The 24,258-nt window shown below is 39.4% G+C and overlaps 1 protein-coding gene and 1 long non-coding RNA gene across 8 annotated transcripts in view; one reads left to right on the forward strand and one right to left on the reverse strand.

Annotated features, from left to right (window-relative positions):
- LOC124148276 (solute carrier family 12 member 4-like) overlaps positions 1-24,258 on the reverse strand; it is a 179,986-nt gene that overhangs the window by 94,133 nt on the left and 61,595 nt on the right. For 2 of the 6 annotated variants that reach the window (XM_046519285.2, XM_046519286.2), the window contains exons 1-2: positions 1,471-3,134; positions 928-1,122 (exon numbers count right to left, since the gene is read on the reverse strand). The exons of 3 other annotated variants lie outside the window; for them this stretch is intronic. In XM_046519285.2, coding sequence (XP_046375241.1) covers positions 928-1,096 — 169 coding nt within the window. In that variant the 5' untranslated portion in view covers positions 1,097-1,122; positions 1,471-3,134. Of the gene's footprint in view, positions 1-927; positions 1,123-1,470; positions 3,135-24,258 lie in introns of those variants that run through there. One more of the 6 variants, XM_046519284.2, reaches the window with a different exon arrangement.
- LOC124148277 lies at positions 5,851-7,539 on the forward strand. Of its 2 annotated transcripts, XR_006862943.2 has the most exons (3): positions 5,851-6,154; positions 7,225-7,325; positions 7,459-7,539. It is a non-coding gene; the product is annotated as an uncharacterized LOC124148277 (long non-coding RNA). The 2 variants fall into 2 exon arrangements; XR_007221947.1 differs by having other exon boundaries at positions 5,851-7,325.

Consider the following 24,258-nt stretch of genomic DNA (forward strand, 5'->3'; position numbering starts at 1 on the left):
GTTGCAACAAATCTGACCTATTGCAACACTGCAACTGACCTATTGCAACAAATCTTTCATATTGCAGTGAGTACTGCATCTGACCTATTGCAACACAATATCCTGGCCATTCTGACTGTGTGCCTCAAGGTGAACATTATTAATTCATATACATACACCTACACATTCAGTTATCAGGTTCATTGAACCCTGAAAATATAAATGTCTGTGTGTCCTGGGCCACTGCTACTGGCCTGTACACTGGGAAACAAGGCCTGATGTTACCACAGGTAACAACTCCCCTGACCCACAAGCATTCAAATCAGTCTGAATCTGTACACTTGAAACAACTCCGACTTGTCAATACACACAATGAACTGAGACACAATTTCTCTATCCAAAATGAAAATATACAGTATGTGTGTGCATATAAAAATCCCCACCATCAAACAGCCTAAATCTCTGCCCTTAAAAAAACCTCCCTGTTATCAATACACTGCAATCTTAAAAGAACAATCTATTAATCCAAAATGAAAATATACAGTATGTGTGTGCATATGAAAGGCCATTCCCCACCATCAAACAGTCTAAATCTCTCTCTTAAAATAAACTCCCTGTTATCAATATACCGCAATCTTTAAAGAACAATCTATTAATCCAAAATGAAAATATGGAGTATTTGTATGCATATGAAAGGACATTCCCAACCATCAAATCAGTCTAAATCCCTACACTTTAAACAACTCCAAATTACCAGTACACACACTGCAATCATTAATTGACAATCTATTTACCTGAAATGAAAATATAGAGTATGTGTGTGCATATGAAAGGCAACCCTCGCATCAAATCAGTCTAAATCTCTGCACTTTAAATAAACTCTAACTACACACACTGCACTAAGACAGAGCTACTCAGCACAGGGAAGGTTAACCATGGCCAGCCTACCTTTTTCTTCCTCATCGGTAGGGGCCGCCTTTTCAATTTCATTCCCGTTGGGTTGTTGATCAGCAGAACTTACTATAATAGTAGGAGTTTCTGTGGCTGCCTGGTCAGTGCCGGTCTTGGGTATGAAGGCGGTTTCCTCGTTTACTGCTTCTACTCCGAGAAGTTTCATCTTGGCATGCCTATCTCCACGTTATGCTTTCAACAATTGAGGAAACCAACTGGAGTCTCCTGCTCGATCAATGACGGTAACTATCAAATTTGTTATACTCCTTAAGGATCCCAAGATTGATTTAGCAATGCAGTGGGTATCGTCAGCACAATAAAATCTTACAAATGATCATTAGCATGGCACAAATACATGTCTGCCTTCACCTGATGTATCCTCTATTGCCAGTGTCACACTTTTCCCAATTTCACAAATTACACTAATTGAGGCTGTAGACTTTAACACTGCATTCAGGCTTCAAAACACATTTAAAAAAAGAATAATCAGTCTAAAATGAAAAAAAATAAATCACACAAACACCTAATTACCAAGGATACTTTTGTAATCCAAAAATAGCCACCCTCAGTTGGAGCTAGGCAAATCACTTTGAAATAGCTCAGGCTATCCCACAAATACAATCATTTCCCAAACAATCAATTTGCTTCTAGAAATTTCCTCACACCGGAAACAAATTCAGCTGTATTACAACATGTTGAAGCAACAGCAATTCTCTGCATGGACTTGAAAGTAAAACCTTGACAGTTCCGATGTTGATGGCAGATAATCCGGGATGGCACTCCACCTGTGAGAGAGCAGGGGAGGAACCGTCTCTCAATAATCTCTCCAGTCAGCTGACTGAGGCTCTCTCTCTCGCTACGATATCCTTCCCGCTAACTGTGTCCCACTCCTGTGTTGATACAGCGCGGAAGATATCACTATCTCCGTACTGCGGTTGTTGGGGGGCGTACCCCTATCTCACTGCCTAATGCACTGATCACCTGGCTGGGTTAACAATGTCCAACATGAATTTCATAACAGGTTCACTGTTGCATGTACTTTTACTTGCTGTCCCTTTTATTGCGAAATCACTTCACTGTCAGAAGTTGTATTCACACAATGCACCAACTTGTGTTCTCAGGGTTGGCGATATGTGGTCAGAAAAAGGAATACTATTGATCAGTAATAGTTATCCTTACAGCATGGCCTACACAATCTTCATTCAACACAGACTCTATCACAAGATCAAGTTTCACTGACAAGACATTGAAGTGAGAAATACATGTACACGCTGTAGTGTAACTTTTCCCTTCCTGATTGCTCATGCACAGAACAATTTCCTCCAAGTGTTACAATGTAAAGCACTTCTTCATTCAAACCGCGACTCTAGCGTGTTATTCCCTGTCAGTCATGGGTATTGTGCATGTACGGGAGCAATAAGCACCATAACACCACAACCTGTACACACACACACAATGTCTTCACCAAGACGTGAGTCTAGATTAATGTTTCCATGAACTTATGATTGCTCTAAAGTCTTCTTTTTTCACAAACGTCTCAATAAACTCATCAAATATCCACTCTCCAGGTTTTTATCCAACTGTACACAGTAACTTTTATGCAGAAAGTAAATTAGAATATTTTTTCCTCCCTCAAATGAAATGGTCGGTGTGTCATGGCTGTGCTATACCTCGAATTCCCTTCATCAGAGTTTGTTGAATAGCTGTTGAATACAAGTCCTTGTGTTGATGTTCCACAACAAACTGCCTATGATCAGTGTCTAATGTGCATGACCTCATAGCCAGATATTTATTATCTTGACAACAGGTGTTTATTTCAGGTCAAGGCTGGAAGCATGTTCACTACCATTTGTTACTTTTCCCAGTAGAAACGTCAACAGCATTAACAGGATAAAAATCCTCAACTCTTGTCCATTTCTAATACCTTATAACTCATATCAACACCAATAAACATTAAAATATCCCTGGTGGAAAATGATGGCTGCGCTCACTGAAATGTCTCAACATGAATGAACGTCAAACATCCAAGTTTGAACTTCACAATTGAAATTCCCGTCACTACTACATTTCACTTCTTACATCATCCGCCAGCAAGTTCCTCCATACACAGCAATATCTGCTGATCAATACCACAGAGAATAAACATTGTGTCCCCTTTACAAAACAGTCGGGTTCTCTGTCTCTTCCTGAACGTGTTCCTGAATGCTTTCCTTCCTCGTCATCACCTAACTTGGGGTTGTGGATAACGACAACTTACGCACGCTCTGAAACTGACGCGGACATATACCGGCGTTCACTGCATAAGACATGTTAAACAGCTTGATCAGTTTCTGTTGCAAATAACCAATGATAAAAATGACTCACAATTGGGGCAAAGGAGAAATTGTGTTCCTGACAACTGATATAAGCGATAGAGACAAAGTAATCAGAAGATAAAACACATCTTCCCCTTAATCGCCACTATCTACAGCTGGGATAAGAACGTGAGATATTCCAACGTCTACAAGAGCTGTCTGACCATGCCGACGCATAACTTCTGCACATCGGAGAAATTGAAACAGGGGAAAATCAATTTATTTCTCAAAAAATAACATAGGCTATTCAGCCTACCCCTTCACTGATGCCAGAGAAAAAAAAGAACATTTGGTATTTTTTATTTATTTAAGGTCATTGACTCAGAACAACAACTGAATAAATTCAACTGTATGCCATGCAGTCTAATTTCCTTGTGGCATTCCAAAGATTCAAGGATTTTACTTACATTTCTGGACCATTAACCCTTGAAACAAAGAAATATAGAACAAAAATACAAGTAGCCACCAAGCGAATATATTATAAGTCTCCTCATAGGCTAAATATATTACATGCAAAATTTAGTAATGAATAGCAATACTCTTTTATGTAGTTAACTGATTGCATTTTGTGAAGAAGACATGAATTCTTTTAATATCACGATAAAGATGACATGTTTGATTCATCCTCTTCACAGGACATCCCACACTATGACAACATACCCTCATCCACATTGGATGGTCATATAGGCAGTTTTGGACACCAACTGTGAGCACTGTCCAAACGTTAATGTTTTCTTGTGCCATTTAGAAGCTGCAGAATCTATGAAGACAGGATTCCCTTATGGAGTTCAACTTCTTTTGTTCTATCAATGCCATGTGTCAGTACCCTCACTTATCCAATTATCGAGCAATGCATTACCACTTATATACATCTTCATATCATCTCCCAACTTTTATATAATGTCGTATTGCTGAAAGTGATTTTCTATTATAATATGTGAGGGAGGCAAGCAATGAACAGTCTTGTCAAAACTAATTTATCTAAATTTTGATCTCAAGCCTCTTGTGGTATCCACACTGATTAAAATCCATGGAAGTTTCTTATGTATTTCCCAACAGGATGTCTTGTGAGGACACTGGGGGAATTCTGGGCTGCAGAGGTCTTCAGAAATCTGTTTGTCACAAGAGCTGGCTAATTGGATCTGTGGTCAGACTCAGTGACTTGTTCGATTAAGTGTCATCATACCAGACAGTATGGGGTGTTGGTCATAATATCAATCATTGGTTTGTCTGGTCAAGACTCAATTAATAACATACTGTTGTGATGTTGGTGATGCTGGCATATGGCTGAGATAGTACAGCTGTCATATGGCTGAGATAGTACAGCTGTCATATGGCTGAGATAGTACAGCTGTCATATGGCTGAGATAGTACAGCTGTCATATGGCTGAGATAGTACAGCTGGCATATGGCTGAGATAGTACAGCTGGCATATGGCTGAGATAGTACAGCTGTCATATGGCTGAGATAGTACAGCTGTCATATGGCTGAGATAGTACAGCTGGCATATGGCTGAGATAGTACAGCTGTCATATGGCTGAGATAGTACAGCTGTCATATGGCTGAGATAGTCTGGTGTAAAACAACATATCAACACAGATATGTGAGGTAAATTTTAGCTCTCTGTTTCAAATATGAATATGAGCATGCAGAGAGGCATAGTAGGGGTAGACGAACTAACACTTTGTCTATGAAAACATTTCTTTAAAAATTGTTTGTTTGTTTTTTCAATTAAACCTTTCCTCCTCCTTAATAATAAATTACACATTTATGCTTAGGTTTTTAGCCAATTAATATTGAATTAATTAAAAATTACACAGTCATGCTTAGGATTTTAGCCAAAACATATTGAATTAATTATTAAATACAAAGTCATGTCCAGGGTTTTAGTGAAAATTAATTTAAAAAAGAAGAATAACTGTCATGGAGCAGGACTAGATGGAGTGATGACAATGCTGAAACCTCAAGTTGCTGTTGAAGCTGTTGCACATGGCCTGAAAAGCTGCATGTTTAGAGACAAGAATACACAGGAGTAAATCTGGAGGAAATGATACTATGATTTAAACTGTTTATCAGTGGGTCCAACTGCATCACTTCAAACTGATAAAGCTGTAGATGTTTGTGTCTGTATGCAGGATGTAGTAAAGTGTGAGTTGTTGTGGCAGGGCATACACATAATGAACATATCATGCTTTAATGTTGTTATTCCTCTTTTAACAATCATGCTATTCCATTGGTTAATCTGTACCACGTGATGAAACACTATGTTTTACTGAAGCCCCAATATCATTTCACATATTGACCTTGTCAAGAATAATTCTTTGTAAAATTTTTTATCATATAATGGATGGGTTTTTTGTCAAAAAATGATATTCGTTAGGGTCATATGCGGGTAGAGATGCAAATATCAAAGGTCAAGTAGGGACTACTTTCAGTGTTTACAAACAAACATGGCATCACCCTTGTCATTCAGTGATCGAGTCAGAATTAACCATCTGGAATCTGGAGAAACTACTGGGATACATTGGATAATTGTTATTATTATCTAAAGAATAGTCTAATATACAGAAAATCAGTGTCTAACTGTGATGTAGCTCATTAAAGGCATTTTACATGTTTTGGCAGCTTTAGAGATATAAATTGCGAAACAATTTAGCGAGGACACTAGCCTGGCGAAATCAGTTTCCATATCAGTGCTTGTAGATATTTGTGGCTTGGAACTTTTTCTCCAAATTAAAACAGTTGAATTTTTGTCGAAATATGTCCTAATTGTTACCTTATGTCCTTTTGTCGCTGTGGGTACATCCGACTGCACTTCGTTATGAGTACAGACTAGGGTTAGCCGACAGACCGATGGATTGCCGCGAAAGGTAAGTAGAAACAATTTGTGCAGGCAATTGCTGTTTTGCCCATATATAGTTACGCTGCTGTATAAGAAACAGGTTTCAATTGGATTTATATTGACTGTTGTCACTGTCCGACGGACACGTAAATTACCTTCTGACGTAATGTATATTAATGCGCATATTCCAGGAAAACTTGAATTGTTTAGGTAATGTTTTTGAGAGATAGAAGAGATTTTTCAAGCACAGATTGGACGGACATTATATGATAAAGAGGTGATCACGCTTAACCATTAGGATATTTACCATTCCCAAACACACTCACGTGATAACCTCCATTTATGAGCAGTCAGAAATAGATTCCATCTATATCTGTGTCTGGGTAAGACAAACCAGTGGTTGAAAGCATGAGCAATGATCCACACCTTTGTGTGATGACACACAAAGAGCCAGGTCACATCTTGGCCACACAAGCATGGGATGCTGTGCTCCTGTTCTGCCCTCGGTGTGTTTTGTGGTTGTTTATCGCTGCACTCAGCAATATTCCGGTTCCATGATGGCGGTCTGTAAATAATCAAGTCTGGACCAGAAAATCCAGTGATTGACATTATGAGCATCAATCCACACAATTGGGATCGATGACATGCATCAACCAACTCGATCCCGTTAGTCGGCTCTTGTGGACAAGCATAGTTGCCTTTTATGGCACTTATGGGTTGCTGAAGGTCTATTCATCACCGGATCTTTATGGGTCCTGCCCTCGAGTCCCCACTAAGTAACACATATAACACAATATCATTTGGAACATTGTTTAACTATATATATGATCGTGAATATCCTGATATAAATATGATGAAATATCCTTGATCTAGCTTGGACAAGTCCACTGATTAGCATACAATATGCACTGCCATATCACATATTCACATCTTATTGTATTGTTCACCATGTTCACCAAAATGAATTAATATTAGATTTTCTTTCAAATGGATCAATAGGTAGGAGACTTTTAATTTGGATATTATATTTTTTTTCAAATGAACCATAAAAGTAATCTGTGCACATTAATCATTGATTGATATGATTCCCACAAACAGAAACCTTCGGAGGACTCTCATCAACTCAATGGGAATACATCGCTTGTCTTCATTTGTGGGTACAAGTGAACAATAAGATGAGCCAAGGCTGATGTTAGGTGGTGAGTATCCCAAGGAAAGATAAAAATCTATTAATTAATTTATTATGGCCTTAGAAAAATATATTCTGAACAAATAAGCATTTCCACAAAAACGAGACCGCTTCTCCTGATAAAAAGGTATGGTCTATTTCAGAATGTCCCAGTCTGGAAGCCAAGGCACGTACAGTGTGATCTCCACATGCAACAGAAGCTCAAAATAAACTTATACATTTTTCATTGTTGCTTGATCGTGTTCTGCCTTATTCCTGAACTTGGCACTAATTAAGTCGATACGCAAAAAGTCATAACCTTGATGCTAAAGAGGAGGAAATGCACACTGATCGGAATCGCAGATTGCATTAATGACAAGGAAATGGACATGCCTATTGATAACCACTACATAAATAGCTCTCTGATTGGCTGGGCTGTTTACATTGAGTACCTGTGCAGATCTGTTATTTGCATAGTAGGCAAAGTGAAGTGGAAGCATGGATCCAAGAATCTTACTTCCAGAAATCAGGAATTCTTTGGATGTAATAGAATATTTTTCTGATTGTCATGGTGTTGATTTAATACAATTCACAGAGGGTGTTGCAATTAATATTCAGTGTTGATGACTGATAAAAGTCAAACAAAAACAAACATCTGATAATTAATTCAACATAGAGAATATTTATCTCAATAAAAAACATATTGACTCAAATTTCTTTCTTATAAATAAACTGTATTTCTACTTCTTATGGTACTCATTCGAGCATTTACTGTTTTCAATGAAGTAGGACTTTACAGATATACTTTATCGATAATCTTAAATGTCATCTTTGAATAAACCTGTACTGTGAATTAATTTCTATCAGTTTCCTTAGATTGTTTATCATTATAGTCTGTTGTGAGGGAAGAAGGCAGCAATATGATTTTCAAATGAGTCGAGTTGAACTGAGCCCACCTAGATAGAATGGCACAGTTTGAATGTAACTACCCTACTCAGACACAGTAATAAATGACTCCGAGCCAACCAGTACTTGTTTTATCCCCTGGCATGGCAAGGCAGGGTAACAAAAAATACCATCTATTGATGACTCTCGGTATGACATGGACAGGGATTGAAACAACGACCTTCTGCTTTCCGGGCAGACACTATCCACTAGACCATGGGGGTGGTCACAAATTACACAAACTCACACAGGCTTAAGACTTTACAAAGATCATATTTGGGAGAGAACAGAAATAACAGGTTGTTGATAATATGAGCAATGATCAGTTCCAGTATGAAGACATCCATCAGTGCGGAGAGGAGAGTTGACATTCCTATGCATCAATATGCATGTTATAAAGGGGACCGATCCTGCCCATGAGTTGGTTGGGGATTTGTTACACTGATGTTCACCTGATCAGTTCCAGTATGAAGACATCCATCAGTGCGGAGAGGAGAGTTGACATTCCTATGCATCAATATGCATGTTATAAAGGGGACCGATCCTGCCCATGAGTTGGTTGGGGATTTGTTACACTGATGTTCACCGTACTCCAGGGAATTCCGGGGCAGTCCCTTGATGGAAGACTCAGCTGTAAGGAGGATGAGGCGGCAACAGTTTGTGGCATGTCTACTGGTGTGTAATCACACCCTGATGGCAAGGATCCTGCTTGTGCTGCCATCTAGTGGTCTGTCTGATCCACACTGGACTGTGTTGACAAGCCCCAGCTAACTATTGCTGACAGTGGTGTTGAAAAGCATTCATTCACTCACTCACTCTGAGTATTTCCTTTCCTCAAGAACAAATGGCTTGGATAATTTGTTTCAAAGTAACAAGATATGCCTAATGTCTTACTATAACATCAACAATTTCCTGCATTTACTGCCTGAAGTCAGATGGTAGCAGGTGTTGAAATAAAGCAATAGAGACATTTATCAATGGGGAGCTTTTAAGTCGGCAAGGTTACATGAGAATATCTTCTTCACATGACAAAGTTGATTAAACCCAACAGCAGAAGTCACAGTAAATTGCATGTTCAGCGCCCGGACTCCAACTTTTACAAAGGTCACAGGTGCTTCACTGTGCCAATGTAAGTATTTATAGTGGGGAAGGATCTTCTCATTAATATATTAAAACCTGTGAAAATACTATGCAGAGTTTTTTGGTCACTGAGTTCACTTCACTATCCTCTTCAATAATGCCCAAGAACAGAGACTGCCCCTATTGAATGCCCAAGAATAGAGACTATCTGATAAACAACCCAGTCTACTCATCCCTGGTAAACCAACAGCAGCTGGAGGAACCATTGAAGGAAGTATTCTACCTCAGAATTCAATATTTTAAATCACCGCTTTAATTTTAGACATGCAACTTGCTATACATGTAATCAGGTTAAAGTGCTGCCACCAAACTATTGATGACAGGCACATTATCTATCAACACCTCTGACAGACAGCACAAGATAAACTTCCACGGTCAGTCAAACAGTCAAACGTGGAAAACCCATATGGACATGTCATGTTCAACAGATTGACAGCTGCAGCTGCATCAAATACTATGTAGAAGGAGATGATATATAGTACTTGTTTATTTGTGTTATCAGGAAAGTGACATGACAACTGACGTAAGTTCAAAACTTGACTTCATTATCAATGTAAATATGCTGATATCAACCCCAAGTGATACTGCTGCAACAAATTTATCTTACCGACATGTTATAACCTGCCAATGTAAAAGAATTAAAACAAATTCAAACTTGATAGAAAACAGCTGTTCGATTGAGCTGAAGTTAACTTGTGCTATCTCACATGACTTCATTGTGCAGCTTTTTGCCTCGAAGCAGGGAATAAGGGATCTATTCTCCCCCTCAGAAATCTACGTGCATCCTGTCTTCTTCGTGGCAGGGTATAAGGGATTTATTCTCGCGCTCAGAAATTTGGTGGGATACATAGTATTTTATCAAGATCATGTGAAGCAATCAGATCTCATCATTCTGACATGGAGGTATCATAAATCTGTTTGTTTGTTTGTTTGTTTATTTATTGGAGGAGGATGAAATGTAGGGGAATATTAACTAAGCAGTCGCATTACAAAGGAGGAACACCAAGGATGGGCTGTCCCCATTTCACCAAATTTAGGATTGAACTTTGTATGATGAGGAAACACTCTAATTACTGAGCTGTCATCATTCAAACAAGCTGGGATATGACAGAAGCTCTTTTGGGTCAGCTTAAGAAGTTTGACAGTTTTATACAATGTGGTTGAGCCCTATGAAGAAGGATCATGAACAGCATTTCCACCAAGAAAGCAATGAGCATTTCAATTTTGTTTTACCATGTGAAGAGAATTTTTTTTTTTAACCAAGTTATTCCTAATCTCTGATCATGCAACTTCAAACATGTTGTGTATATGTATGTAACAATATGGTCCATACCATATACCGTATTCGACGTAATAATCGCCCAGTGCGCTCTCAAAATTAGAATTAGCGGGCTCTTATTAGAATAATATATTGGTGAAAAAAACAGAGTAAAAAGACAAATTTTGTGCTTATTACGTAGAATACGGTATTACGTAATGTAAAGGCCAATTTGTCATATTTACCAGTTTACAGATCTTTGTATTAGGGCTGGGACGGGTAACTTGGGTACATGGGTCAGATGGGTACTGAGGAGGACCCGGGTGCCCACAGGACTTCCCAGACCCATGGTGAGTCATGTGAGATAATTGTTTAAAGACACAAATGATATGGAACTCCATGGTTACACTACATGTCACAGATTTTCGCATTTCTTTCTGACTATACAAACATTCCTTCTGCTTTTTAAGTTTTATAAAGATTAAGCTTCAGCAAATTCAGTGTATGCATGATCTGAACAATTTTATATACTCACTGCAAAAAGAAACATGAATATCATACATGTTTGTTAATATATGAAGACTTACGTATATTCAAGAGATATGAGATTGGTTTGATGCACAAACAAACATACTGGTATGTGAACCAATGTGCATGAGTGAGTGAGTGAGTTGGGTTTAACGCCGCTTTTAACAGTATTCCAGTTATATCACGGCGGGTCAGCTTAATGTGGGAGGAAAGCCCAAAGTGATGCAGGTCGCAGACGTTTACCACTTCAATGAAACCCACGAGCACGGGTATGGTGCTGACAAACCTAGAAACATAATTGGAGCGAACCGGGATTCGAACCCACAATCATAGGTTTCTGGCATGCCCAAGGGACGCAACTCTGCCTTCGACGACTGGGCTACCTGTGCTTCCTGATGTGCATGAACACATCACATGTGACGTCATAGATCCATTACTCGAGATGCACCATCTTTTGTAAATCCCATGCAGCATATCGTGATAAGAATAAAGACACTCTGTGGTAACACTTCACTGATTATGAGTTTTGTCATTAAGTGGTACACATTGGAAACATCTGTTCTTAACATACATACTTCTCGATATGTTACTATGGTTCGCGTTTCTTTTGGTGGTGAGTATACTTTTTGCCAGGGCTGCGGTAAAAAAATTCACTATTGGACATTTTTTACCCAACACTTGAGACCTCCATTTGGTAGAGTTGGGTAATAGGGGGTTGGATACCTGGGTCGTAAATTTGGACTCATCCCAGCCCTACTTTGTATGAAAAGTCCTGGTAAGTTGGCGGTATGTTTTGTTCTTCGTGCAAGTGTACCTTGGTATTAGTAATGTCTGTGTCATCAGTCTTGCAGAGTTCCTATTTTATGTACAGTATGTGGTGGACATGTAAGTTTGTATTCGGCAGAATAAAACAACTTTTAAATTTTAATTTTCTTCAACTTTTAATTAACCTGGGGTTGGAAGAATGCGTAAACCAATTTTCATAAAACTGTCTGGTCCAAAAATTTTCAACAGGACTGTGTAGGACTTCACTGGTTGCTATTATAATGCTGAATTGAGACACTTCAAGATTTATCTTGCAACAAACGATAACACTTCATAACAGTCCCAAAGATATTGCCTGGCTCTAGTTCTACCGCCATATATAAATGACTGAAAGAAATGAAAAAGAATTAACCTCCCAGACAGAATGCAAGAACAAATATTGATCCAGTGTTGGAGATGTCTACAATCAAAATACAGCCATCACAACTCCCAATTCATTATTGAAGAGAAAGGACAGATGAAAGAGGCAGATTGGGTGTGAAACTGAGGCAGAAGATGGAGCTCTCGAGACAATAGTGTCAGTGACTTATCTCCCTTTACGACCTCTTATTGTCTTGTCTGTGACCTTGTCTGAACCATCAGGTAGGGATTCTGGAGAGAAGTAATACACTGAGCTGAAATGAAGGGGTCAACAGCTTCAGTTTCATGGGACACTTAATGTCTGGCATGAAGTCACAGTGAGTGAGTGAGTGAGTGAGTATCGTTTTACGGCGCTTTTAGCAATATTCCAGCAATATCACAGCGGTGACACCAGAAATGGGCTTCACACATTGTACCCATGTCGGGAATCGAACCCGGGTCTTCGGCGTGACAAGTGAACACTTTAACTACTAGGCTACCCAACCGCCCCGCGTGAAGTCACAATAATGCGTGTTGGGTAACTATAGTTTCTGGCCAGTTAGGACAGACCTAGTATGCCGTTGGGTCAAATGGACATAGTATTATTCTGCTTTATGACGTAATTAATAGTCCGTTTAGAAGTCATAACAGTTTGTCCCTTTTTCAGGTTTATAGCACTTACAGTTTACGTCATAGCGCCCTTGGTGGCACATGCTGGTATTGTCTGCTGTTGGAAGACATGGTGTAGCACTGACAAGAGGCTTGTGTACCATGTATCAAGGACCATTATCACAAAGGTAAAGTCCAGATTATGCATCTCAATGTTCATGCAGTTGGCACCTTTCTACTTGAAGCAAATCATATCTTGTTTCACTTACAATAAATCCACAACACATTCATTCCTCATGTGATGATTACTTGCCATTTAGGTCAACTGACTGTGAGGAGATCAGGGACAGATTTGGGAAACATTATTTTTTGAAACTCTCACAGCATTTGGTGACAGTGACAAATTCCGGCTTAGTGAATGAAAGTGAGGTGAATTATTTTTCATGCCAGTTTGAACAGAATTTCAGTTCTACCACATGTCAGCTTGAAGTGCAAAGTATTTCATGTCAAAGACATTTACAACTTTGGTGAAACCCATAGGAATAGTATTGTGTTGTCAAACCAGGGATCTTAATCAGTTGAACATGGGTTCACACAATAATTTTGGGGTCCTGGTATAGCTAAGGGATGCAACTCTGAAGCACACTGAATTACACTACTGGGCAAACACTGGTCCCTTTTTCGTTTAGAAAATAAGGAGGCCTAGTAGGGCCAACACCAGTCAACTGTATGAGGATGAGAATGAACTCTATTTAAAGGGCCACAGGGCGTACTGCAGCAGTGACCATAGGTGTCCACTACAGGAAACTATCACCCAGGTCACTGACCCAGGCCTTGAACGACTGGGCCACCTGTGCCCCAAAATGAAATGTATCATGTTGTTTGGAGGGAACCTAAAGCTACAGTCACATTGGCAACATTGCAGCCATCAGCATGTTTCTTGCATGACAATTACATGAGTTATTACCCTTTTCATAATGAGTGTAATAGAGTGTTCTAAAATTTGTTAGTTTATTAAATAACTGTGAAATATTGAATGGGCAGATCTGTAGAATCAAGAAATAAAGAATAAAAACACTTTTTTATGGCAGACAATCAAACATTATGACTTACAAAAGAATATGAACACAATTTGATCTAACCCACAAGTTTTTTAATTTTGACTCAATTCTACATATTTCTTTCCAACACTCTTCAGTCTTAAAGTTAGCCAACAACATTTGCCAATATCAGAATGATTGATCCGATAACCTAGGAAGATAGGAATCCAGTGAGAGACTGTCCATTCACACCTTGCCAATATTGGCTGGTAAGATAGAAGCCTGACTACCAATGTCCATCAATATTGACCTTTGCCAAAGACCAACCACAGATGCGCTATTTTCTCTTATCTGACCACCACTAATGATCACTTGACACATACGATGGATCTCAAACTGGACACACAGGTCACTGTCATCGTGGCAACAGTTCAGGAAATATGATTTTGTATTTTGTCATCATCTTCAAACTCATATTGAGCATGTTGAGACAGTGTGTTCATATTTTCATCTCAATGAGTTAGGGAATGCAGATTTTGAGATACTCCAGCGTTATTGATGGGTTGCTTACGAAAGTAATGATGTCATTCATAATTCAAGCGAGTGCATCTCTGACATTTAACAGAAGCCAGAAATGGCACTTCCACAGAGCTCATTCAACCTGATCTGATTTTCAATGAAAAATTGCTTTTCAATTTTCTAGAGTGGGAGATAAGAATATAATACCCTAAATCTGAAGTTGCCACAAAAGGAGATCCGGATATGGGTGATAATGACAAAGTCGTGAGTCAACAGATGATATCATGGCCGGTCAACACAAAGACTGTCACTCACCTTTATAATGCTTGACCCATAAAACACTCTTTGAGAAGAGTACAAAGGTCAATCATATTCATGTCAACTTTGAAAAAGCACAAAAATTCCACTTTTGTAAAAGAGCAATAACATTCTCACTTTGCTCATTTTCCTTTTGTTTGTTGCAAGGCATATTGCACTTTATTATCTTTTTGGAAGATACAAGAGTGAATCACTGTGCAGTAACTTGACTTGTACCATATGTTCCCATGGGTTCGCATCAAATGAATGATTGACTTTCCTTTGCATGTGTTTGTGATGGGTGCCACTGGAGGTCCAGCCACCTTTTCATGAACACCTGGTATCATCGCTATTTGACAGTGATTCATAAACATATGCTCTCATAAAATAGTCAGAATCATACATAAGAGATTTCTTATGACCATGGAAAGGACTAAGTCGCTTTTATTTACAAAGAATGAATTCTGTTTACCTTTACAAAGTATATGGGTTAGAATTAAGCTATCATTCTGCCATGTATTTGAAATTGCACCACCTGGTCGACTACCCTAAAAAGTGAGGTAGGGTGAAATGGAGATTGATGATGCTTCAAGAACATTTCACTTATATAGCAATTTGAATGCACATGTGTGTGTGACTGTTTGTACTTGTCTGGGCTAATGCAGGTTTTATAGTGTCAGCCCACTGAGATACCATGCAGCAGTTTGATTAAAAATACCCCACTCAGACACAGTATAGTGACTCCCAGCCGACCAGGACTTGTTTTATCCTGCTTGTAAATGCTGAGTGCCAGACAGGGTGAAAACAAGGACCATTTCATACAGAGTGGCCTGGCAGAAGGTCTATCCACAACACAAGAAAAAAGTGAGAGAGCAAGTGAATTTTTTTTTTTTTTAAAATCAGCAATCATCTAGCCATATCACATCTGAAAACGATCAATCGATCAAACCTGGATCAGACAAACCATCTGTTGATTGCAATCCACACATGCAGTGAACCAGGATACAGCATCAGCCAGATCTCGTACTGCGACAGCTCCTACAACAAGCTGTGGTACCCCCTCTGTTCTAGATTCCCCACTGGAAGATAGTGAGTGAGTGAGTGAGTTGGGTTTACTGCCGCTTTTAACAGTATTCCAGTTATATCGTGGCATGTCAGCCCAAACCCCAAAGTGATGCAGGTCTCAGACGTTTACCATTTCGGTGAAACCCACGAGCATGGGTATGGTGGTGCTGACAAACCTAGAAACATAATCGGGGCGAACCGGGATTCGAAACCACAATCATAGGTTTCTGGTGTGCCTAAGGGATGCATATCTGCACAGTGAATCGCGGCACTGGAAGATAGAGGTGCAATACATTCACATATAGTAAACAACAATTGATCAGAAAAATAGCACCATTATATATGAAATTAGCTTTTCATCTAATCAGTACCATCAGTGTTACGAGTGGGAATGTTGTTCCTTAAAATAAACCACTATTTTGCATGATCCAACTTCCTAATGTATATCGTTAACAATAGTCACTAAAGGCTATGATATATAATTGTTCAGATTTTCATGCCCACACTTCAATCCGAATACCAACCTTGTCCCCAAGTACCTGCATATGAAGGAAATTGCAGTGTGTGTCCCCTTCTTTCATTACTTGATAAACTACACAATACATGAAGTCCAAACCAACATTTATACTTCTTTCAAAAGACTAACAGATGCTTTCAAAAACATCCTGCCTCACATTTTGGACAATTTCGACGAAAAACAAATACTAGTTTATTGTGGCCTTCCACTGATCACATCAATCATGATTATTCAAACTTTTTACCCTCAAATGAAATCTCGTTGGATATAGGTCATTACCACAAACTGAATAAGATGTTTTAGATACGCTCTTCTTCTCTGACGAGGGTTAGAGAGAAATAAAACGCTGAAATCAGTTTTAGGGTCATTGCTGCTCCATTTGTCAATTACGTTAACGACAAATGCTACCCATATCTCAGTGTCCAAGGATATTGAATTAAATGCACAGACATGGAGGGCGAAACTCCATGGTCTTTGTGAAGCCATTCTTAAGTTCCATTACACCAAACAAGATTTGATGGTGTTTCAAGAAGCCGTAGTGCAATGTCTTGCCATCCTTTAAAAACATGCTGATATTTCTGTACCTGTTTCTTGATTTTCTTTGACCTCAAACACCTCGGTACAGATTTAATTCAGTTTGTTTGTGAGCTTGGGTGTAATGTCAGCATGGAATCGTTAAGACATTCAGGGAGTGAGTGAATGAGATTGAATGCCATAGTTAGCAATACAAGTCCCGTAGGACAGAGCTAATGGATGATCCTGTCATGGGTTCTGAATTCTTGCAAAGACCCTCCAAACAGGGTTAATTAAGTGTTAATGAACTAACAAAACAATCTGGATTGTATATTTTGGGGCACTGCGGAGCTGTGAGGAATTTCATCTTTTATAACATAAATTCATGAAGTAAATTCATAAATTCACCTGAAACTTGAAGATACAAGCAGATTACTTATTCCAGGTACATTGTATTGTCAGATGTATAGTATAGTATTTGCAAAGGTAAACACAAGGGCCAACCTACTTTTAACAACATGACATAACATCCATGGTGTCATGAACATTTGACAACAATATTCGTGTCAATTATTTACCACAATATCCTGATCTGAAATCTTGTCGCTATATGGGCTGCTTCACTAACAATGAAAACAATGGAACAATAGCATGAATCATCCAATGAAAATTAGGCAAATGTTACAGATTTCATGGCTAGCAGTACCGGAAATATAATCCCCGGCATCCTTGCCCCCATGAGAAATATCCTGTTATTTTAATTATTTTGTTATGAGGACAGGCAAATTACCAGAATGATCAAACCAGGTGATGTCTGTTGACACACAGTAGGTGGTACTGTGAGAGTCAGTGAGTTTGGTTTAATGCATGGTGTGTCAGTTTGATGTGGGAGGAATGTCAGAATTGTCAGCTTCATGTGGGAGGAATGTCAGAATTGTCAGCTTCATGTGGGAGGAATGTCAGAATTGTCAGCTTGATGTTGGAGGAATGTCAGAATTGTCAGCTTGATGTGGGAGGAATGTCAGAATTGTCAGCTTGATGTGGGAGGAATGTCAGAATTGTCAGCTTGATGTGGGAGGAATGTCAGAATTGTCAGCTTGATGTGGGAGGAATGTCAGAATTGTCAGCTTGATGTGGGAGGAATGTCAGAAGTGATGCAGGTCTCCACAACGTTAACCCCCGTGTCGGTGACCATGGGTATGGTGCTGACAAACCAAGGATCATATTCAGGGCAAATCTGGGATTCAAACCCATGACCTTGGATCCTGGCTTAGTGATAGAACTCTGAACAGTAAATTGTAAGGTACCACAGTTCATAGAATGTCCAGAGAGCTTGTTGCTATATCTGACCTCCAACACTGGTATAAACACAACAGAGACTCAAACCATGGATTGTGTCCCCTGTACTGAGGCATGACAACTCCTGAAATAGGCAGGAAGAGAACTAAAACAACCAATTGTAAAAGCCGTTGATAATGGTCATAATTGACCTTGACATAGTTCAGACACAAATTTGAATTTCAATCGCTATGTACTCAGCTCCCAAGTTTGCTCCTAGCGATAAGACCAGCAGAATAGCAGTCTCTCTGCACAAAGCCAAAATGTAAATACTCTGGGTGAAGGGGTGACAGATATGATGACAGTCAGCCCGGGGATCCCAAGCTGTGATAACCTTCGGGGCAAGGTCAAGGCTCACAAGACAATCTGACTTTGTTGTGAATATAGCAGAGGACTTCAGCATATGTTAACATTATTTTGCCCTCCCTGATCAATGTCCGTAGTTACAAGCATCCTTCCACCACCAATAGTGAGTGAGTGAGTGAGTGAGTGAGTGAGTGTGTGAGTGAGTGAGTGAGTGAGTGAGTGAGTGAGTGAGTGAGTGAGTGAGTGAGTGAGTGAGTGAGTGAGTTGGGTTTAACACCTCTTGCAACAGTATTTTAGTTATATCATGGCATGTCAGCTTTATGTGTCAGTCAAGGCCAAAGTAGTGCAGGGTTAGATGTATACCACACTGTTGAAACCAACAAGCAGGGTATAGTGATGACCAACCTACAGAAATATAACCAGGGATTTGAACCCACAATCATAGGTATATAAGGAGACACAAAGTTCTAAGAATATCAAATGCCAGCTCTATTGACAAATGGGCCACCTGTTTCTCCTGTTCCTAAGATAAGCTGCATGAATATATGTCATGACGACATTTGTTTTGTTTGGAATCTAAATGATTAAAAAATACCCTTGGTTTGACGAAAACATATGTTATGATCATTCAATGTAAGAGTCTTTACAGATAAAACCAGCATCTGTAATCTGATTGTGCTTACAAGGAGTCGATGATTATCAGTCCCTCATGGAATAATGTTGAAAGTCCCTCACCAAACTACAAAATGAATTTTTCATACCTCATAGCCTCAATCTTTTCTTTGAATAAAATGTATTTATAGCCAATAACTGTGCTGGGAGTGTGTTGTTTGAAGCAGTACAAAATGCAACTGTTGGGTATTTGTTTCCCATATCAACAACATTTAGATGAAAATATTATCATTTCAAATCAGAAGGAAAAGAACTTCTTTTCTGCATATAAAACACATCATCAGAAGATTACAATGTGTTTTAAAAGTACAAAGAAAACATTGCATATTTTATTCAACACCACATTTGGAGTAACAGATGTTATATTTGGGAAAACACTTTCTTAGTAAAGTACATATTCTAGTACTTTTGTAGGTTGAGTCCAATCCGGGATTCAAACCCACACTGCCAGAGTATGGCACGTATAATCGCCAGCACACAAAGTCTGCGATCTAACCCACTCAGCCACTTGGTAGTCCAGATCACGTACTTTTTTTACCCCTCTGACAAGTGTAAATTGGCATGACTCCCAAGGCCAAAAGCTATGAACACACAATACCATTTAGAAAGTGGTCAACATGGTCAAATGTAACATAAGTTATATTTGGGATAACACTTTCTCAGTAAAATACAGATTCCTGTACTTTTGGGGGTTGAATCCCATCCGGGAATGGCATTGTGTGTTCACTACATTTGGTGACCAAATAAATTTTTAAAATCTTAAAATAGAGAGGGCAATTTGTTGTTTTTTAAGCATTTACCTCATAGGAGCATGTTTGTTTTAATATCCAATTGAAAAGTACGACATTTACTTATCAATTTGGACAAATCATTGTAAATAAATCAATTTTGAGAACATGTCGTTTCAGCCATATCTTAGATATATGTACATAGTTGTTGGGATTTTCTTGTTTATATGCACTCAACAATATTCCAGATATATGATGGTAGCTGGTAAATAATCGAGTCTGGTCCAGATAATGCAGCAGTTGATAATATTAGCAACAAACAAACAACCCACACCGGGACATGTAGACAAACTACCAACCAAGTCACTGAGCCAGGCCACCTAATCCATTTAGTTGTACAACAAGCATAGGTTGCTGCAGAAATATTCTAACCGGGAATTCCAACCAGGTAATTTTATACAAAAATGAAAATTTCTCCTTCAACTGCACATTTGTTTTCAACAAATATACTACCGATCCGCAATTATCCCGAATTGTCTGCTGACTCAAGGTGGTGGATTCACCTTGTAATTCAGCCACTCAGCTGTGATGGCAGAGCTAGAAGTGACACCAGGAGATGGTAAGTGCTGGATAGAGTAGTGGTAATTGGATTAAGGGCGATCTCTGGCCACAAGTAAGTCTACTCAGGCTGAGAGTTATCTCCCTTCTTATCAAATGTGTGGTTCCACATTTGGATTGGCAAAGTAATCACAAATGGTGTGTCAGGATTAATTCCGATCAAATGGAAGTTACCATGGTTACTATAAAACATGCTTGTAGGCAAATAGTTACATTTATAAGCAAGAAAATATCAAGAACATGCTCAGGACTGCTGCTGGTATGATTTTGTAATCAAACTGTTGTGTATTGGAGTGTTCAAATGACATAATGTAAGTAAATCTATCCCTGATATAAAGCAGTGATGGGGCAAGTCAGACTGAAGGTCAAATTGTCAAAGATACGGCGTTATATATCAAACAAAAAGAGAATCAATTCTCATTTTGTGACATGTCCTGTATTGCATGCGGCAAAGCTGATTATGAGGAGTGCCGAAGTGCTTTTTAAACAAATTTAATACCACTGCTTTGTAACCTCATTTCATTAAGTCATATAACTGAGTGACATCATAAAATGGAATGTTGCTGGTTGTTAGAAATTACGGGAAACATGTAAATGCTCTTGTTATTATCGATTTGCAAAAAAAAAGCACACCAACAAAGATATTATGTTTTTCTGTAAATAAACATTTTATCCTTATAGCTTAGACATAAAGAAAGTTAAAACCTATCAAAAATATTTTCATGCAGAACTGCGCACATGAACGCATCCCCTATATGCCTCTAGTAAAGTGTGAATTAGGCACAGTAGTTCACAAGTATGTACACCAACCACTTCATTTTTATTTGATAGTTAGATTAAATAACAAAGATTTTAGAAATAACCATATTAGAAAAAGTTGAATACTCTTAATACAGATCCATGGACATCCCTAATTCCTTGTAGTGGGGCTGGGACGGGTAACTCAGATACTCGGGTCAGATGGGTCCTGAGTAGGACCCGGGTTCCCACAGGACTACCCGAACCCGTAGTTGGTCAGACACAGTATACTGACTCCTCGCCCACCAGCCCTTGTTTTAGCCACTTAATGCCGAGCGCCAGGCAGTGTAACATCAAGTACCATCTTTAACATCTTTTGGTATGACGCAGCCAGGATCAAACCTCAGACTTTCCACTCTCCTGGCGGATGCTCTCCCACAAGACCATGGAGGCAGTCGCTGATGATGATGACAATGCTTACGTTCAAGCATATAGTATTTGGGGCCACTGTTGCCATGAATAGTCCCTTTGAGAAATACATCAGGGTTAGTATCATGCACTAGTAAAACATCCTTGTTGCAACTCATTTTGGAAGCAGCAACATAATCGCTTGGAGATTCGCACCATCACGACACCATCACCAGTGACTGCGTCATACCTTTATAGATCAATCTTTCGCACAAGTTTTTTACCCGATTAAGTTGAACTCATTCCACCACTGACAAGGAAAGGATGTCACCACAACCCTTCTACTCATCTCCAACGTGTCATTTATCACAAACAATATCTTCTTGTCACGTCAATCTGCAACTTAATCTTTTTACAGCGTTTGAGTAGTATTTGTCCACAACAACTGCATGCTTGTCAAGAATCCAAGATAATGACTATTCATATTTTGACAGTGCCTAAATTGAAGACTCTACACACTATTTGCGGACATCCATGAATAACAAGCAGTATTGAGTACAATGAATAGGGACCTGCTGCCATCAGGAAGAGGTCATAATGAGTGAGAGGAGGAGGAAATGTCACTGTTAACTGTGACACAGTCACATAATGGCCACTTGCAAGGTGTCATGGTCAGCAGTGTCATAGTGATATCAAGGCAACCTGCAAGGTGTCAGTGTCAGCAGTGTTACTTCTATACCATAGCAACCTGCTTGGTGTCATTGTCAGCAATGTTACTTCTATACCATGGCAACGATCTTGGTGTCGTTGTCAGCAATGTTACTTCAATACCATGGCCACTTGCAAGGTGTCATTGTCAGCAATGTAACTTCTATACCATGGCCACTTGCAAGGTGTCAGTGTCAGCAATGTAACTTCTATACCATGGCCAATCGCAAGGTGTCAGTGTCAGCAATGTTACTTCTATACCATGGCAACTTGCAAGGTGTCAGTGTCAGCAATGTTACTTCTATACCATGGCCACTTGCAAGGTGTCATTGTCAGCAATGTTACTTCTATACCATGGCCAATCGCAAGGTGTCATTGTCAGCAATGTTACTTCTATACCATGGCCACTTGCAAGGTGTCATTGTCAGCAATGTTACTTCTATACCATGGCAACTTGCAAGGTGTCATTGTCAGCAATGTTTCTTCTATACCATGGCAACTTGCAAGGTGTCAGTGTCAGCAATGTTACTTCTATACCATGGCCACTTGCAAGGTGTCAGTGTCAGCAATGTTACTTCTATACCATGGCAACTTGCAAGGTGTTATTGTCAGCAATGTTACTTCTATACCATGGCCACTTGCAAGGTGTCATTGTCAACAATGTTACTTCTATACCATGGCCACTTGCAAGGTGTCATTGTCAGCAATGTTACTTCTATACCATGGCAACTTGCAAGGTGTCATTGTCAGCAATGTTACTTCTATACCATGGCCACTTGCAAAGTGTCATTGTCAGCAATGTTACTTCTATACCATGGCCACTTGCAAGGTGTCATTGTCAGCAATGTTACTTCTATACCATGGCCAATCGCAAGGTGTCATTGTCAGCAATGTTACTTCTATACCATGGCCACTTGCAAGGTGTCATTGTCAGCAATGTTACTTCTATACCATGGCCAATCGCAAGGTGTCATTGTCAGCAATGTTACTTCTATACCATGGCCACTTGCAAGGTGTCATTGTCAGGAATGTTACTTCTATACCATGGCCAATCGCAAGGTGTCATTGTCAGCAATGTTACTTCTATACAATGGCCACTTGCAAGGTGTCATTGTCAGCAATGTTACTTCTATACCATGGCCAATCGCAAGGTGTCATTGTCAGCAATGTTACTTCTATACCATGGCCACTTGCAAGGTGTTAGTGTCAGCAATGTTACTTCTTTACCATGGCAACTTGCAAGGTGTCATTGTCAGCAATGTTACTTCTATACCATGGCCAATCGCAAGGTGTCATTGTCAGCAATGTTACTTCTATACCATGGCCACTTGCAAGGTGTTAGTGTCAGTAATGTTACTTCTATACCATGGCCACTAGCAAGGTGTCATTGTCAGCAATGTTACTTCTATACCATGGCAACCTGCTTGGTGTCATTGCCAGCAATGTTACTTCTATACCATGGCCACTGGCAAGGTGTCATTGTCAGCAATGTTACTTCTATACCATGGCAACCTGCTTGGTGTCATTGCCAGCAATGTTACTTCTATACCATGGCCACTTGCAAGGTGTTAGTGTCAGTAATGTTACTTCTATACCATGGCCACTGGCAAGGTGTCATTGTCAGCAATGTTACTTCTATACCATGGCAACCTGCTTGGTGTCATTGCCAGCAATGTTACTTCTATACCATGGCCAATCGCAAGGTATCATTGTCAGCAATGTTACTTCTATACCATGGCCACCACTTGCAAGGTGTCAGTGTCAGCAATGTTACTTCTATACCATGGCCACTTGCAAGGTGTCATTGTAAGCAATGTTAATCATATACCATGGCAACTTGCAAGGTGTCATTG

This window comes from Haliotis rufescens, unplaced genomic scaffold (genome assembly GCF_023055435.1).
Source record: "Haliotis rufescens isolate VD_foot unplaced genomic scaffold, xgHalRufe1.0.p SCAF_19, whole genome shotgun sequence".
NCBI lineage: Eukaryota > Metazoa > Mollusca > Gastropoda > Lepetellida > Haliotidae > Haliotis > Haliotis rufescens.